The sequence below is a fragment of the Macrobrachium nipponense genome, chromosome 11, assembly GCF_015104395.2.
Source record: "Macrobrachium nipponense isolate FS-2020 chromosome 11, ASM1510439v2, whole genome shotgun sequence".
In the NCBI taxonomy this organism is placed as follows: Eukaryota; Metazoa; Arthropoda; class Malacostraca; order Decapoda; family Palaemonidae; genus Macrobrachium; species Macrobrachium nipponense.
Genome location: NC_061087.1, coordinates 97,790,208 through 97,810,191, shown reverse-complemented (window position 1 = coordinate 97,810,191; position 19,984 = coordinate 97,790,208). Strand labels below are relative to the sequence as shown.

Below are 19,984 nucleotides of genomic sequence, written 5' to 3'. Positions count from 1 at the left end.
TTATTTACTGTCAGATTAAAGTTACTATTCTATAACTACACGTACTTAACGTGCGGTATTTCTCTTATGCTGACTGTCCAAAAAATAGAAAAACATTTTTTATATATGATATATATATATATATATATATATATATATATATATATACATATACAAACATGCATATATATATATATGGTATATATTTACCAAGCCACAGGAAAAATAAAAGAAAGAGTACCGAGCGCTTTCGTGTTATTTCAACACATTTTTTGAGATACCTCGAAAATGTGTTGAAATAACACGAAAGCTCTCAGTCTCTTTCTTTAATTTTTCCTGTGGCCTTGGCCAAATATATTGTCACGCGCTATTTAGTGACATACAATGATCATATATATATATATATATATATATATATATATATATATATATCTATTATATATATATACTATATATATACATACATATATATATATATATATATATATATATATATATATGATATATAAATATGTATGCATGTATATATATATATATTATATATATATATATATATATTACACACATATATATATATATATATATATATATATATATATATATATATTATATATATTATATGAGTCATATCACATTTCCGTGATTCATATACATACATCGAGCTACAACTGTCCTTTAATATCTAATTCGCTCTACCTCTGAATTAATATATTTCATATTAATTCCGAGGTAGAGCGAATTAGATATTAAAGGACATTTGTAGCTCGATGTATGTATATGAATCACGGTAATGTGATATGACTCATATAATGGCTACGTGCGGACAAAAGCACTACAACGTTACCAAGGTCGAGGTGGGTTGATGCAGCCTCCAAAACAATGAATACCTGAGAGCGACAGGTATTTGTAGGTGAGAGGCGGCATAAACTTATAGCCTCTTGCGGTGTCGGTGTGGTCTAAGGCTTCACTGTGCGTCCTGGATTTGTAGGTGTCGATGGTTCGCGCCCGTGAGCCGACAAATCTCTTATAGACTAAAAAATTCTCCCTTGGTTAAACATATATGAAAATATATTAATTCCGAGGTAGAGCAAATTAGATATTAAAGGACATTTGCAGCTCGATATATATATATATATATATATATATATATATATATATATATATATATATATCTATATATAATAATGTACGTGTGTGCTGTGTGTTTGCAGGCCAAGAAATCGGGGTTCTGGAAGGCCCAAGGATCGTAAACAAAATCTAACTTCCTATATTTCTTCTTTCCAGCGCTACTTGGGTCAGCCGAGGGTAAGTTTTCCCCCAAAAAATGTTTCTATTTCGTAACAGTCGATACCTTGCAAGGAATTTCATCATATTTGTAAGTACGTCATAAAAAAAACTATAATCCACTTTAGGCTAGATCTAATAAATTTCATGACATTCCATATATTGATTTTATCTTTTTTCTAAAATTCACAAAGAAATAGTTTTACCAAAGTGCTTTGTTTAACAGACTAAATTAAAAGGTCTTCACTCATTTATTGTGAATTATTTCACATGGGTTGGTAATAATATCTATGTAAATATGAGTAACAGGTGAATGTGGAAACATGTAAGGACATATGCCCTTAGTTGCGACAACTTTTATTTTGGGATCAGGGCGCCAATCCCAAATATAACGGACCAATGTAAAATAAAATAGTATATACTAATCATGTTAACAATGATTTCAATCAATTTTGGCCAAATAACAACAACAAAAACGCTGAAAATTTATAACCATTTTATCCCCTTAATTGTAAAATTGAAAAAAATTAACTATTCCTTTGTAAAAGAGAAAGATACTCTACCAATCAAATCCATCAAGTGCCCGACTGAAAAAGCCAGTGAATGATAATTGATAACATAAAAAATAAAATGCCCCTTTTATGCCCCGCGGGAATCCTTACAAAACGAACATCATCTGGACAGGAATGGTAAGCCAAGATGCATATGAGATAATCCTTGGACCAAGATACCCACCCGCCCTTTTTAGAAAGGGCATCTGCTGATACCATGCTATACCATTTCAGCTTCTATATGCACGGGGGATTTCGTGGGCTTCGTCGACTCCACCTCGGGTATGGAATCTTGCTTCCTGTTCGCAATGGACAAGAAACGGGAGTGGTACGAAGCCAGGAGCTTCTGCAGAGACCAATCAGCTGACTTGGCCTTCCTGGATGACGGCGACCTCCACTTCCAAATCATCGATTACATCGTCTCACACAGGGGTAAATCTCGAAAGAATTCTTTAATTTTTTTTTTTTTTTTTTTTTTTTTTTTTTTGGTAACAGGAGGCCTTGAGTAAACCGAAGAGAGACTTAAGTTTTCTGGGGAAGATTGCGAATAAAACAAGTGCTAGCGCAAAAGGGGCGTTCTTTCTAATTTTGAGGTATGGAACCAGTTGGTTTGCAGGTTCCAGATACCTTGCATTGAGGTGTGAAAAAAAAGTCTTTATTCACTCAAGGTCTGGATGAGTAGAGTGTACACAGTTATTACAATTAGAAGGGTACTAATTGGAAAAAACTGTTAGAATTCTAGATTCACCTAAAAACCTACTCAAATCTCCCTTGACACATACCCCACCTATAAAATGTGTAAATCCCTCAGTAACATTTAAAAAAAAATATCTTTTAAACAAAAAGAGACACAAAAAGACAAACAAAACAGACTAGTTTAAAACAAAATCTTCTAAACAGATACAAAAAGAAACAAAACAGACTAGTTTAAAAAAACCTTCTAAACAGAGATACAAAAAGACAAACAAAACAGACTAGTTTAAAAAAAATCTTCTAAACAGAGATACAAAAAGACAAACAAAACAGACTAGTTTAAAAAAATTCTTCTAAACAGAGATACAAAAAGACAAACAAAACAGACTAGGATAAACAAATGAATAACTTTTTCAAATATCTTCTGCACAAACAAGGACCAAAAAGGCATAGAAACAGACATGGGTGAACAAAACCACCTTTCAATCCAGTGGACAAGGGTAATAACCTGTAGCCAGTACATTATAAGCCATTCGCTAAGCACGGTAATTCAATCCATTTAGAGTAAATAAAAAAAAAACAGAAGATAAACAAGGCTGATCCGACCTCCAGCTTACTCGGGATGCGTGCAATATTTGAAACGTGGTAAAATCTATGGTCAAACAGAGCCTTGTTTCACCAACGAAAATTAAAATAAATGAGCTAAATTTTATTAGAAATATATTTTCTGTATTGTTTAACATGCCCGTCATTTACTTCTTACATTTTTATTCTAATGAATAAATAATAAATATTTTATCCTAAAATTCCTGTATCTGTAATGCAAAACACCTTATTCAGACCTTTTTAGGCTCTTCCATAGACCTTTCCTACCTTGCCAACAAGAGCAACAACAATGAAGTAGTTTGTAGGCTTACTCCCCGAGTAAGCAAAAACATGCCCTTTTCCATGACTAGGAGTGGCAAAGTCCTATAATAAAGCAACTGGGAAAAGGACATGTGGAAAGATTGAAAAGTCACAGGAAGATGTCATGCTTTTAATTTCCCCTGGTCTATCCTAACATAATTAAAAGTTTTCCAATCATTTAAATGACATTTTCTGATCCTTTAAATGAAATTTTTCGATCCTTTAAGTGATATTTTTCGATCCTTTAAATGACATTTTCCGATCCTTTAAATGATATTTTTCGATCCTTCAAGTGATATTTTCCGATCCTTTACGTGACGTTTTCCGATCCTTTAAACAACTTTTTTTTATCCTTTAAATGACATTTTTAGACCCGTAAAATGACATTTTACAATTCTTTAAATGACATTTTTGATCCTTTAAATGACACTTTTTCAATCCTTTAATTAATATTTTTCAATCCTTTAAATAACATTTTCGATCCTTTAAATGACATTTTTACGATTTATGGATGACAATTTTCTATCTGCTAAAATTTTTTTTTTTATCTTTAAATGACAATTGTCGATCCTTTAAATGACTGTTTTCAATCCGTTAAGTGACAATTTCCTATCTTTTTCGATCCTTTAAATGCCATTTTGCAATCCTTTAAATAACATTTTTCATTCCTTTAAATGACAATTTTTCAATCTTTACATGAAAATTTTTGATCCTTTAAAAGACATTTTCGATCTGTAAATGACAATTTTTCAATCCTTTAAATGACAATTCTCAATCCTTTAAAAGCCATTTTTGATCCTTTAAATGACATTTTTCAATCCTTTAAGTGACAATTTTCGACCCTCTAAGACTTTTTTTTCCCAATCTATAAATGACATTTTCCGATCCTTAAAAAGACAATTTTTCGATCCTTGAAATGATATTTGTAAATCCTTTAAAAGACAATTTTTGACCTTCTAAAAAACATTTTTTCGATCATTAAATGAAAATGTTTGATCCTTTAAAAGACATTTTCTCAATCCCTTAAATGACATTTTTCAATCCTTTAAGTGACAATTTTCGACCCTCTAAAAGACTTTTTTTGATCCATCAAATGACATTTTTCAATCCTAAATGACAATTCTCGACCCTCCAAAAGACATTTTTTTTAATCTTTAAATGACAATTATCGGTCCTTTAAATACCATTTTTCGAGCCTTTAAATGACATTTTGCAATCCTAAATGACAAGTTTCGATCCCCTAAAAGACTTCTTTTTTTCGATGTTTAAATGACATTTTCCGATCCTTTAAAGGGCAATTATTGATCTTCTTTCATCAGATTGGAGGGACGAAGGTTTCCACATAGGAGGCAACGATGCTGACGTTGAAGGACAGTAAGTACACGGACGTCTCTCTCTCTCTCTCTCTCTCTCTCTCTCTCTCTCTCTCTCTCTCTCTCTCTCTCTCTCTCTCTCTCTCTCTATCCTTCCTCGTGCAAATTGATATATGTCACTTAACTAAGTGACGTACATTACATGTGGGCGAGGTCAACTTATTATTATTATTATTATTATTATTATTATTATTATTATTATTATTATTATTATTATTATTTTATTATTATTATTCAGTAGATGAACCCTATTTATATGGAACAAACCCATAGAAAAAAAAACTAATAATAAAAGGAACCAAAAGACCACAAAACTATCCTTCTTAATTTAAAAAAAGTTATGTTGAGGCAAAGGGTAAAATGTGAATAACATCTGAACATTAAATGAACAATTGAAGAAAGACAAACATAAAACAAAGATACTTATATAAATAACTAATCAGACAGGCGAGGTACGACACAGGCCATAACTCTACAGGGTGACAACGCCCGACCTAAGAGCAGTGGTGCGTCAACTGAAAGAATTTCCCCTTTTGCAGATGGAACTGGGTGATGCCCCAACAGCCCATGGATATGGGGCACCACTGGTGGCCGGGACAACCTGACGGAGGCAGAAAGGAAAACTTCGCCTGTCTCTATACTCCAGATTTCTTCTTTAATTCCTGTGTTAATGGACAGAGGCTGTACACCCTCTGCAGAGTATAAAAAGAGAGAAAGAGGATGTACACCCTCTGCAGAGTATAAAGGGAGAGAGAAGAGGATGTACACCCTCTGCAGAGTATAAAAAGAGAGAAAGAGGATGTACACCCTCTGCAGAGTATAAAGGGAGAGAGAAGAGGATGTACACCCTCTGCAGAGTATAAAAAGAGAGAAAGGGAGATGACACCCTCGCAGTATAAAAGGGAGAGAAGAGGATGACACCCTCTGCAGAGTATATAAAAAGAGAGAGAAGAGGATGTACACCTGCGAGTTCTACAGCAGAGAGAGATGTTACCTCGCAGAGTATAAAGGGAGAGAGAAGGATGTACACCCTCTGCAGAGTATAAAAAGAGAAAGACGATGTACACCCTCTGCAGAGTATAAAGGGAGAGAAAGAGGATTTGTACCCACGCAGAGTATAAAGAGATGTACACCCTCTGCAGAGTATAAAGGAAGAGAAGGCGAGGATTTACACCCCCGGCAGAGTATAAAGGGAGAGAGAAGAGGATTTACACCCTCTGTAGGATGTAGGATATAAAGGAAAGAAGGAGGAGGATGTACACCCTCTGCAGGATATAAAGGAAGAGATAAGGAGGATTTACACCCTTTGTAGGATATAAAGGAAGGAAGATAAATGGGAAGATTTACACCCTTTGTAGGATATAAAGGAAGAGAAAAGCAGGAAGTACAACCTCTGCAGGACATATGGAGAAGGAAAAATTGTTGTATTTTAATATGTCTGAAAAGAGGTATCAGGTTGATGATGATACCCAAGAATTTTGCTTAAGTAAAACCAATTTGTATCACTGGGTTCTAATTATGTGTCCGTGTTGAATTTCCTTTACAATTGTACTCAGCATCTAGTCAATTACATACCCAACCACAATTACAAATCACATATACATACATATACTCGTGCGTAACAATCATACACATATATTCTATATATATACATATATATGTGCATACATATATGTATATATATATACAAATATATATATATATATATATATATAATATATATATATATACACACACATATATGTGCTTATTACTTATGTATATATAGATACCAATAGTATATAATATATATATATATATTATATATATATATATATTATATATACACACACACACATATATGTGCATACATAGATATGTATATATATGTAAATATTACGGATACTCAAAGGTAAAAAAAAAAATTGTGTATTTCAACGTTTTGCAATAATCAGTTAACAGAAGAATTGAAAATGATACGTACTGAGAAATCAAGTTTCCACGAACACAAATTGCACGTGTGAGAAAAAAATGAATATGTTAAGTGCATTCGTCTATGAAGTCGCTGATTTTATATACATAAACCCACTGTATATCCATTCATACTGAAGCCTATCAGACCTAGAGCGGATAGGCCTTGATGTAACTTCCAAAGATGGGGAGGTTTGAGTGATAGTACGCAAACTTGTACAAATTAATAAAAGGTCCCTTGAAAAGAGTTTGTGTCATTTCAAAATGTTACCAAGTTCCTAAATTAATTTTTAAAAATCTAAATGGAAAAATAAATATACATTCTTAATAGGATGTACATTATATCCTTCGTTTACGAGTTTTAAGAAAAATACAGTCTTCATTTGAATAAAAAATACAACCAATAAAAAATCAATGAATGAATTTGAACAAAATTCCCAAAGGACGAGAGAGAGAGAGAGAGAGAGAGAGAGAGAGAGAGAGAGAGAGAGAGAGAGAGAGAGAGAGAGTATGCTTTCGAAATTGACTAATATCCTTTTACGGAGTTGTCCTTCCTTGATATATATGACTATATATATATATATATATATATATATATATATATATATATATATAGAGAGGAGAGAGAGAAGAGAGAGAGAGAGAGAGAAGAGAGAGAGAGAGAGAGAGAGAGAGAGAGAAGGAGAGCTTTTTCATTTAGTAATTGCTTTCCCTACATAACCTGTCAAAACCAATGGCAATGATAAAATCAACTAATTAAATGTAAACAAAATACAAAAACGAAATATGACACTAGCACAAACGCCATTTTATGATAAATTTAGGGTAGGACAAAAAAAAGCTTTTCCAATTCTTCATTCTAACCTCCTTCACTAGGGCGGAAAACCGGACATCCCTCATTAATAAGGTTCTTATCTTGCAGAATTTCTCTTAATAAAGATGAATGAAATCCGAATTTAAGTTTTTAACTCAGTGAATCAACCAACAATTATTACGTTAACGTCTTAGACGTCAGCACGAGCAGACGACGATGACAATGAAACGTGGCTAAGTATTTCCTTAGAGTATTCGCACTTTCTTTTACCTGTAACGGTGTAACCCATAATTTACATCATACGACTCTGAAGTATCTTCTCCCAAACCACAATGATTATGATCATCGTAATACGAAAGAGAGAGAGAGAGAGAGAGAGAGAGAGAGAGAGAGAGAGAGAGAGAGAGAGAGAGAGAGAGAGAGAGAGAGTCTTTCATATCAAAGACTTGTCTTATTTTCAATTCGTTTGAGTACAAGTCAAGGTTAACTATGTACAGAAAATACTTTTACTTACTTCCCTGTTTGCCTTTTATTTTCTCGTCCATAACATCAAATGTCAATAGTAAAGAATGTGAGTTTAGTCGATTAATAATTCAGTATACAACCGTGGAGTTATCAGCTTGAAAACAATCAATACCTGGTGTCATAACATCAACTAACTTCTGTTATAACACTGCTGTTATTCTTATACAGTTGATAACGAACAGAAAAATTAAAAACCTAGCCCAGTTAACATATCAATTCTATAGAAGCATTTTCTCACAGCAAAGACATACACAATGTAGATGGGTAAAATTTGCATAAAATAATACATATACATACATACATACATACATACATACATACATACATATATATATATATATATATATATATATATATATATATATATATATATATGTATGCATAAGTATATACACATTTATAATGTACATACAATATAATTGCTATAATTGCACATAAACACATGATACACACACACACACACGCACACACACACACACACTATATATATATATATATATATATATATATAGTCACAAAAGAACACATTTTCAACTCTTTGTATCGAAAACAGCATGAAATGTGGCAATTATACACTGCATAACCACTGATCGAACATGTATGGTAAACACCTCTCCTCCAACACCCAAAAAAAAAAAAAAAAAAAAAAAAAAATCTGGCCTTCGTGTCAGGGACACTAGATTATCCATTAATAAATCAACTGCCCCACTTACTCTGATTTTTCAAGTCCATCAAAGCTCTCGCTTGAAAAAAAATACCGTATGTCGGATTTTTTTTTTTATCCTTTAAACTCATTCCATAACAGCCCACCTGCCATTTAAGCGAAATTAATGAGCTGTTAGCACCCAGCAAAGGAAGAGGTAATAGGAGTTGAATTGACAACAGATTTAATTATACCTCCAAAAAATTTCACTTATTAGTCCAACACTGCTGAAGTCTAATGAAAGCATGTGACCTATTTTCATGCATAAGTATACACATATTATATGCAAACTGTAAGCAAACAACCATGATTTGACTGTAATTGTAAAATATGTATGCATTTATAAATACATACACACACACACATATATATATAGTATCTACTTTTTAACATTTATTGTAGAAGTCTACTAGCACTTTCCTATTTTCCACTTCAGTTACTATCAACTACAGCTGGTCATCTACCAGGTACTTTATTTACTATTTGGCTCCACGGAAGAACAATAATTTTTTTTCAACAGACTTCAGTCTCTCAATATATTACGTATGTATTGAAAAAGATGTAATCTAGCAACCATGAGCATTAATTTAAGTGTTCGGAATTACGTTTTTAATCGTCAGTCTTTTGTCTTATCATTTATTGCAAAGTCAGGAATGGACAAAAATATATTACATAAAACCCCCTTCAACAGGGTGCAAACACCGCATTAGCAGAGGATATCACCTAACATATACATTCATTTTTACTGACGGGAAAATCATAGACCACAGCCTGCTGGACCTGACTACTGTAACAACCTAAGGTCCCTAGCTGGAACTTAATTATATGCAATCTATTTACTAATTGTTATCATTTTAACGTTTTTTAACTACTATTCTCAATATTATTACTGTTGTTAATACTATTTTTATGAATACTATCTTTTATACTTCTTCAGCAACTGTGCGGATATTGCCGATTTATCATTTCTTTTATCATGTTATCTCATGTATCTAGATTGTGTATGTTACTGTCTATATTTTGTATATTCTAAGTACATGGCCACTAGCTGAAATAAAATTTATTATTATTATTATTATTATTATTATTATTATTATTATTATTATTATTATTATTATTATTATTAGGAAATACTCACATCCCACCAGCAGAAGTAATAATCAAATAAGAGTGAAATAGTGATGTAAGATTTCATCATCAATAACTTCCAACGTGAATTATTTCCAGAATGACTACACTTTACACAGCACGTTGTGAAAAATGCAATACTTTCATGATGAATCCTACAGAAAAGTTTTACTTGACTGACGACAGTATCATTCCTGTAATTTCATGAAAATAGAATTATATTTCGCAAATACAGAGCAAGTAAACATAAACATGGATATATTCCAGTGAATACGACAGCTCTAGTATTCAAATTCAAAATTAAACTGGTTTTGCTATATCAAACCGGAATAAAAACGGGAAAATTTTAAACCATTTTTTTATTATTATAATGAGAAAAAGGACGGCAGGCATATTCCCACTATTCAAAAAGGTTCTCTTCATATTTTATTAAAATGGTTACTAAGTGACACTTCAATATTCCCTTGGAACAAAAGGTGACCTATAAACCATCGTATGGGTTAAAGACGATTTCCAGGTATTCCATTGACCTTTTGACTTTTCAATCTGTGTGAATCGATGATGACCTCCTGATTTTTCCGATGAATGGATAACACATAGGACCATCTATATTCAAGTAAAATCTTTTGTATACCAATAATATATTTGAAAAATATTTCCTTATCATGTTAGCCAGTGAGTTAAACTACGGCCAATTAAAATTCCACTCAATAAATGAAACAGATTTTTACGAGTTGCTTGTTTGTTTGTTTGTTTGTATGGTGTTTTTACGTTGCATGGAACCAGTGGTTATTAAGAGTTGCTTAAAACCATGAGCCCGTGCCAGCACAAGGCTGGCTAACTCGAACTACTACTATGAAACACAGCAGAGCCATTGTTATCTTATCCTTCTTGAAATACAAGTCCACTTATTCCACATACTTTAAATTTTTGCCCCTTTAATATTCGATAGGTGATTCAAGCGCTGACCATTCTACTTTCAAGACAAACTGTCAAAAGATAAAATCACTTAACTTTCCATCAAAATAAGTCAAACTATGACAACGCAATCTTTCATTAAATGAATCAAATGACGACCACATAACAATCGATGAACGAGTCATCATAAGGCGATCATTTGCAACAGATCAAATGAGGCAAACATTGAATCCTTAATGAGTCATTAAATAAATCAACTGACACCCAATTAACCATCAACGAATGAACCAGAGATGACTCAATGCAACCGATTATATGACGAAAACATTGATCCTTTAATATCTCATTAAATAATGAACCGGAAATGACCAAATGCAACCGATTAAATGACGAAAAAGTGTTTCCCTTAACATCTCCTTGAGTCAAACTTCGACTCCAAACAAAAGAATAAGCGCTATAAAACTAGCTCCCTGGAAAACCTATATGACAAATTTATAAGTGTTTCCATGAAATTCATCGAAGAACATCGGGCGTGTATGCTCGAAGATCTGCTTAATCTTAACTTTTCATGACGAAACTTTTGAGAGAGAGAGAGAGAGAGAGAGACGATAGAGAGAGAGAGAGAGAGAGAGAGAGAGAGAAAACCCGGTGCGGAATGCCCTAACTCAGTTCTGTCTAAACATTTCGTGGCTCTTATATCATCATTGCCTGCCATTTCCCACCGAGTCGAGGGTCAAAGTGTCCTGGCCAAAATATAGAAGATTATTCAAACTCGCTTAGTTCCTTTTTCAAAATGTCATATATAAATATATTATAATATAATAATATTATATATTATATAATAATATATAAATATGTAAAATGTATATAATATACATATAAAATATATATATTATTATATTATATATACTATATATAAATTTAAACATATATATATATTGTATTAATAATATAAATAATAAACAATATATATATAAGCTGAATACCCACAGGAAAATGATAAGCAGAAATCCAAGCGCTTTCTCGCGTGCGCGCGCGCGTGTGTGTGCGTATGTATGTGCATGGACCATCCCATTCATTCGGAAGAATTTATTCACGACATTGACCTCCCTTCACGCATGAATAATTTTGTTTACAAACAATCGTTTAATGTCGTTGCACGAAGGTCTCTCTCTCTCTCTCTCTCTCTCTCTCTCTCTCTCTCTCCTCTCTCTCTCTCTCTCTCCACCATTCCAAGCAAACGCAGTAAGAAGAACTCCTCTCATTCTTATAAAACCGGCCATGAGGAGAGGTTAGCACTGGCCTCTGTCACAGCATCGTATGTCGAGAGTGAAAGTCGAAGCAATCTCTCGGATGTCCCCCAAGATTTCCATCTCTCCTTGTTTTTTTTTTTTTTTTCTAAGGATTTTTCCTTTGTATTGATGTCACCTTTCTTCACGAGGAGGGCTGGCCATCACTTAAAAAGAGAAGTCCATGGATCCTTTGTTTTCGTCATGCCTTAAAAAGAAATAACCACTTTTTTATTTAATTTGTTTATTTATTTTTTATTACCTATTTATTAATCATTTTTTTGCAAGGCCTAGCACGCACTCATTGGGCAGTTTTTGACCTTTCCCGATTTCTACATCAAGAGACTAGTCCACGAACAAGGAGAAATCTAATCTGTTTTCTTTTCATGAAATAAAATACATATTCCTAGGTGCATTACTACTTAATAAATGCGTTTTCCAATATATTTTCTATATACATGTGAAGACAGTTTTGCATATTATATCTAAGTGGTATGCCAACATTTTACTTGCATCAGTAGACGTAATAAGGTTCATTAAATAAAAAAAACTTCTAACAATCTTTTTCAAATAAAACAACAAGAGATACAGGTAGATATTCCAATATACAATTATACATTTCATTCCGCTTATAAATGAGGTTAAATTTCCGTAGTAGGTACAGCAGCCGACTCGTGTCAGTAATCATTATCATAAAAGAGAAAGTAAAATAAAAGTTTATTTTCCATTTCATAAAGTATAGAAAAATACCTAATTAACAACATTGCACAGAGCTAGAGTACATTCACCTTTACTATTCATCAAATAAGAAAATGCAGGGGCATAAATTGCAAATAAACTGGTCACGTGCTTGCCAACTTTTTTCAATTCAAAGGATATAAAAAATAAAAATAAAATAATTTGTGCATTATTTTTCTTTATAAACTCAAAAGTAAAATAGGAGATATTCATTTTTCAAGCCCAATATTTACGAATATAGGAATTATAATTGAGTAGATTTTTTCTACATTTTATATACTATATACATATACATAATATACAATATAAATATAATATATATATATATATATATATATAATATATTATATATATATATAATATAATTATATGAATGGATTCTTATCACATCACCGTGATTTATATACAAGCACGGTGATGTGATAAAAAATAATTTATTCATAAAATGGCTACGCGCTTCAAACGCACTTAGTCGGGGTGGGTTTATACCGACCTTAATTACAAAGACCTGCGTTCGACGGGGATCTGTATTAACTTATACCTCTCTTGATAGCCGGATAGGCTAAGGCGTCACTGAACCTCGTGGGTTCTCGCGTTCGGTGGATCGAGCCCATGATACGACGAACCTTTTAACTATAAAATTCTCCTTCGGTTTACATATACATAAATATATTATTTCCGAGGCGGAGCAAATTGGATATTAGACAACATTTGTAGCCTAATGCTTGTAATTTGTGCGTGTGTGTGTGTGTGTATATATATATATATATATATATATATATATATATATATATATATCTATATATATATATATATATACACATCACTACATACATACACGTGTGTATATGAATTTTTATCCCATCGCAGTGGCATTTTTTTTATACAAAATCATTAAGCTACAAAAGTCGTTAAATATCCATTTCACTCTACCTCGGAAATAATAACGAAGGGGAATTGTCACTGATAAGATGTTCGTCACCAGGAGGATTCGATTCCCACTGATGAGTACTCTATCATACATACATACATACATACATACATACATACATACATAAACATGCAAGGACTGGTAAGGGTGTGAATTTGCCTCCTAATTATCAGAGAAAGGAAAAAATGTGGTTAAACTTGAATTTCCTTGAAGGCAAAAAATAAATAAATAAATAAATAGATAAATAAAATAAATAAATAAATAAATTCAATTAAATTAATAAATTAAATAGGAAAAAAAGCTTATGAAAATTAATGGTTTTTTCTATATATATAATTTGAAATCTGACGAAAGATAACGTTTTTCCAGATTCAAAATAATTACAAAAATACCGGGTTACTGTGAAGAAAAAAAAAATCATATAAACTCGAAATTTTTTTTTTCCAGACTTTAATTAAAGTTACTTTGTAGATCAGGAATCACCATAACACATCCATATATATATATATATATATATATATATATATATATATATATATAATATGTATAATATATATATATATATATATATATATATTATTAACTATATATATCTATATATCATGATGGCTTATTTATGTATTTATTTATTTATTGTTTCAATACTTTTATTTTTAGCACTTAGTGATAATCAATGATTGCCTAATTATTAAATCATTTATTTATTTATCTATTTATTTATTTATTGTTTCAGTACTTATATATTTTATAGTTTTTTGAGCTTCTTTTATGTCCTTCAAGGCTCTTCATAGGTCAGTTTTTTTATATTTTTTTAAGGTTAAGAGCAAATGCATATCTTAGTAATGATTGACCGGGATATGTATGTTAAACTTTCATGTACCATCCTTTAACATATATGCTTCTGTTTTCTAAAAAAAATCACCATTTTTCCGTATTTTTCGTGATATTGATGACGGTAGTACATCCCAATTAGCTTTAGCGCATTTGCACGAAAAAGGATATAGTGAATTTGAACTTTTTGCCGCTTTTATTTTGGTTGAGAACAATTTTATATTATTAAAAGTTTGCTGTGGCATTTGATGGTTCATTGACGTAATGATTTTGTGTTTGTTTGTTTGTTTGTAATGATTTTGTGTTTGTTTGTTTGTTTGTTTGTATGGTGTTTTTACGTTGCATGAAACCAGTGGTTATCCAGCAACGGGACCAACGGCTTTACGTGTCTTACAATTCACGTCGAGAGTGAACTTCTATCACCAGTTTGAAGAGATGTATAGTATTGTGGGGTTATCGTCGCTGATTTTTGGAACAACAGTGTACGCTCGATACAATCACGGGCGTGCACGCGCGCACGTACACAGACATATACGGGTAGCGTATTCCCAAACTGTAACCGGGTACCGGCACCTAACCTGAAAAAAGCAGGACGCCCTATCTTAAAAACTAACCACAGAACCTTCTTGAAAACAATCTTATTGTTTCCCACACCCAAATTACCAGGGATTATTCACTGGACAAACCTAGTCTAACTTAACCTAACCTAAAAAAAAATAAAAAAATAAATAGTAATAAAAAAAATAAAACAGGGCCTAGTGCAATACTATAGTAGATTCACAATACCCGTGATCATGTGATGTCTAGGCCAGTCTCTTACGACGCTCCTGATTGGCTGTTGATAAGCCAATCACATGGCTGGAAACTCAGTTTCTCTCGAGAGTTCCGTCTTTCGAGGGATCCGTCTTTCAGGAGAGGTGGAACATACATCCTGCCAATGTGAACTCTGGAGAGAAACTGAGAGTTTCCACCTCTGCGACTGGCTTATCAACAGCCAATCAGGGGCGTAGTAAGGGACTGGCCTAGACATCAAATGCACAGCTGATGTGAATCTACTATAATATACATCTCTGGAATTTGCCGACGGGTAGAGGGAAAGGAGGTAAGAAAAACACTATAAAAAAATAAAAAAATAAAACATTCTTTCCATTGACAGAACTTGACAGTCAACAACCTTCTGTACCTCCTCATATCACGAAGAGAAAGTGCGATGAAAGTAAAAACTTTCATTTTCATTCCGCGCCTGGGTGTGACATCACCCTGGACTAAAGACCTTAGCGCTCGCAAGCAAAAACAGAATGCAATGGCAATTTTAATCTCGTTTCCTGTGACGACATTTTGACTGGGAGTTCATTAGGGAGTGATGCATTGCAACAACATACCTCTCCGAGAAAATTTTTAAAAAATCAGTTGAAAGAAAGAAACGAAGCCGAAGGGTCTTCAGGTTGAAATGAGAGCGGAGGCAATTATTGGATATTTCCAACAACGAGGACAGAATCATTTTACCGCTCTATATGAAAAATACTGAATCAACCAAGAGTGAAAAGACAAAAATAAGAAATATATCAAAATAAACACTTATTCTTTTCGCTATTCGAGATACCTGTATACATAAGACGAGACTTTTTCCTTTGTCTTAGAATAAAAGATGGCGATGTTCTAGAAATTCGAGGTCTTTCGTACGGTTTAGGGAAAATGGAAGTGAAAATAACACAACAAACTAATGGAAAAACTCCCGTCTTGTCTCAATCTGTCTGTAATTCCTTTACAGGGTATCTCATCGTCTCTCTCTCTCTCTCTCTCTCTCTCTCTCTCTCTCTCTCTCTCTCTCTCTCTCTCTCTCAATCCTTTTGTGCATGTGCCTTTTTAAATTTACTGAATTTTCCATCTATCTATAGCTCCACTCTGCTCTGCTCTGCTCTTCTCTATCTCTCTCTCTCTCTCTCTCTCTCTCTCTCTCTCTCTCTCACCCCAATCATATTTCTCTCACGGTTGTGCAAGACTTTATATTACTTAATAATCCTGTTATCATCCCCAAGGACGAAAATTATTAACAAATAATTTCCATTTTTTTACAAACAGCACTTACACCCCTTAAATTTTCGTTTTCCGTAAACATATCTTTATCCATTTTTCATTTTTCTTCCGTATTTACGAAAAAATTACGGGAGAGAGAGAGAGAGAGAGAGAGAGACGAGAAGAGGAGAGAGAAGAGAGGAGCGAGAAGAATTCATAAAAAAACCCGAATCATCCTGGGTTTTAGAAAAAACCAATGCCACTATTTGCGTGCGCTCGTGTATGTGTTTGGCTCTGCAGCCAATGATATAAATCATCATTTCTAAAGGTTAAAACAACTCAAAAGTTTATCCCATTACAAAAAAAATAAAAACGTGTGCCTGACTTCTCTTCCGTGTTCCTAAAAACTAGACAAAGAAGCATACAGAGAGAGAGAGAGAGAGAGAGAGAGAGAGAGAGAGAGAGAGAGAGAGCCTGCCCTATGAATAATATTCCCACGTAGGTCGAAAGGTCAATCCCGTCCTTCCTTTCTCTCTGTCAAATTCCCTCACCGGGACAATATATACTTCCTCTTCTTCATTTGGGACGACAACACTTCATCCCGCTAATGTACAATGGCACATGAGGATAATGCCACTTGTGCCCAAACACAATGCCAAGAGGTGTCACTTCTGGGAGAGCGTCCCATGCGTCTCCGGCGGCGGCGGGGTTGAGGGGGGGGGGGGGTGGGGGGGTGAAAAACCATATCAGGACATATAATCTGCAGCGTTCTCCGAGTATGGTCCTACCCTTATCTCCCTCCGTTTGTTCCTGTCATTAAGCTTCCGTATCATCCTTCTGGCGAAAAAAAAAAAAAAAAAAAAAAAAAATCGGGGAGTTCCTTCCATTCCTGTCTTTCTTGGTTCATTTCTCCAACAGACCTCACAAGTATGATGAGGAGGTGCTGGAATCGGTTATGATGAGTCCAACGAAAGAAACAGGATTGAGTGACTGACTTTCTACTTTTGCTTCTCAGCTTTGAGTGCAAAAGGACTTTCTCTCTCTCTCTCTCTCTCTCTCTCTCTCTCTCTCTCTCTCTCTCTCTCTCTCTCTCTCTTTGCGTTCGTCTCTCTCTCCTCTCTCTCACTCTCTCTCTCTCTCTCTCTCTCGACTATGGGTGCAGGCTACTTTATAGCAATCATAATTTTATTATAATGACAATGGCATACGATGTTGACAACAGTTTCCTTATTTGCAGTTATCAAAACTACGCCGAACCCAAGAAGGTTGTATTAACTAATATCGACAATACAAATGGAAATTTCAACCTTAAACACACTAATTCCAAGATCGAATTTGGCGCATGATACACAAGTATTAATTGTGAGGTTGGGTCACTTCGCTACATAAGATCAAGACAAGGAACACTCAATGCCAATGAGAAACAGAGTAAACATAGGTCATCACGAATGATAGAGATGTACAGGGCGTCCATAAGGTCCCAATACCATTCTGAACAATTCATACTTGTAATAGTACTGGGATTTTATGGACACCTGTATAATTGAAAGGCCGAAGCCCAAAGGCAAACCCGGTGTCATTCAAGGTCACTGGAATGCTGGAAGCAACATAGGGTCAACATGAACGACGTTAAAGGTCACTGACAGTCTGAACCCTTATCTGGGTAATTTTCTAATGATTACTTCGTGAATTTCTGTCTGTCGATTAATTTCAAAGCTAAAACCACACAAACACTATATATATAATATATATATATATATATATATATATATATATATATTATGTAATAAAGTCTTCTGTTGAAACAGGATACGTCTCAAGTATGAAAGTACTTAATACTTGATAAGGGTGGAAGTTAGTCCACCAAAATATAGTGTTTTAAGGGAATTTAATATATATATATATATATATATATATATATATATATATATATATACACGTATATATATATATATATACGTAATATATATATATATATATATATATATATTATATATATATATATATATATATATAGTATAAATGCATGGATAAAAGCAAACATTAGTTAACTATTAATATTACATTCCCAAAAAATTCTGCAAAGTACACCAAATCAGATACATTGCATTTTTAAACAAGTGCCAAAGTCATAGACTACACAAAGACTGAGTATGCGTATTTGCCAACCATTTTTAAAAAAAAATGTAAGTTAATAACAAAACCACGAACTAACTTTACCCTTTGCACGAATAAGTATTGCATTTTTTTAACAGTGTTTAAAAATCATACATTACGTTATTTTCGCAAGGATTCGTTCTGTGCACGATGGTACGAATGCATGCGTAAATTTGTGCGATTATAAAAAAACATATGTAAATAATTCACGAATAAACAAAATTCTAATACACAAGGAAGCTATATATATGCTTCCGTAATTTGCATGCAATCAGAAATACTAATCAGAAATACAACTGGCTCTTAATTAATTCATAGTGGTAAAGCAATATCAGTGAGTGATGACCTTAATTAAGGAGTTAAAAAAATCATTTTTGAAGTCACGTAAATATATTGAAGTTTAATATTAATTATAATGCTTGCTTGCGCCTTCATCAAGGAACATCTCAAAATGAGAAATTACACAATTATAGATTCCTTCGCCTTCTCTTAGTTTTGGAATTTCTCTATTCCTGTCCCTCAGCTGCCTAATTTCAATAGATCATTATCCTTTCGGATAATTAACAATAAATATTTTTCTTTTAAGAGGGAAATCTAGAGCCATAACCTACCAATGGACTGCGAGAGAGAGAGAGAGAGAGAGAGAGAGAGAGAGAGAGAAGAGAGAGAGGAGAGAGAGAGAGAGAGAGAGAGAGGCTGAATCGACAACAAGACGTAAAATAGGGAGGGGGAGGAATCAGACAGGAAGAATTCCAATGCGTGGAATTACGGAATCCTATAGTAGACTTACGGAGTATAACTTATTCTCTCTCTCTCTCTCTCTCTCTCATATTATATAAATACATATATTATTTACATATTTGTAAATATATAATACACACGCACGCCCACACACAGACACACACACACACACACACATATATATATATATTATATATATATATATATATATATATATATATATATATATATATATTAAAAGCAGGAACAGATAGCCAGAAGACGTGGTAATATTCCAGACATTATTATTTCTTTAAAATTAAACAAGGGCACAGCCGAGCTTTCGGGAATACATTGTTTTTCCCATCATCAGGGTCACTTATCTATAAAATGATACAAAAAAAGAAACATTAAGAACTGTACTGATTAAGTATATCTAAAAACATTACAATACTTTAAAATACATAACACAGTAAAA

General features: G+C 33.2%; 2 protein-coding genes across 5 annotated transcripts in view; one reads left to right on the top strand and one right to left on the bottom strand.

The window, feature by feature from the left end:
• LOC135207744 (prostaglandin E2 receptor EP3 subtype-like) overlaps positions 1–19,984 on the bottom strand; it is a 661,187-nt gene that overhangs the window by 64,549 nt on the left and 576,654 nt on the right. The window lies entirely within an intron of this gene.
• On the top strand, positions 1,193–5,652 carry LOC135209851 (uncharacterized). Of its 2 annotated transcripts, XM_064242688.1 has the most exons (4): positions 1,203–1,284; positions 2,049–2,246; positions 4,733–4,787; positions 5,326–5,652. In XM_064242688.1, exons 2-4 carry the CDS (start codon positions 2,099–2,101, stop codon positions 5,489–5,491), a joined length of 369 nt encoding a protein of 122 aa, XP_064098758.1. In that variant the 5' UTR covers positions 1,203–1,284; positions 2,049–2,098; the 3' UTR covers positions 5,492–5,652. The 2 variants fall into 2 exon arrangements, with proteins under 2 accessions (XP_064098709.1, XP_064098758.1); XM_064242639.1 differs by having other exon boundaries at positions 1,193–2,246.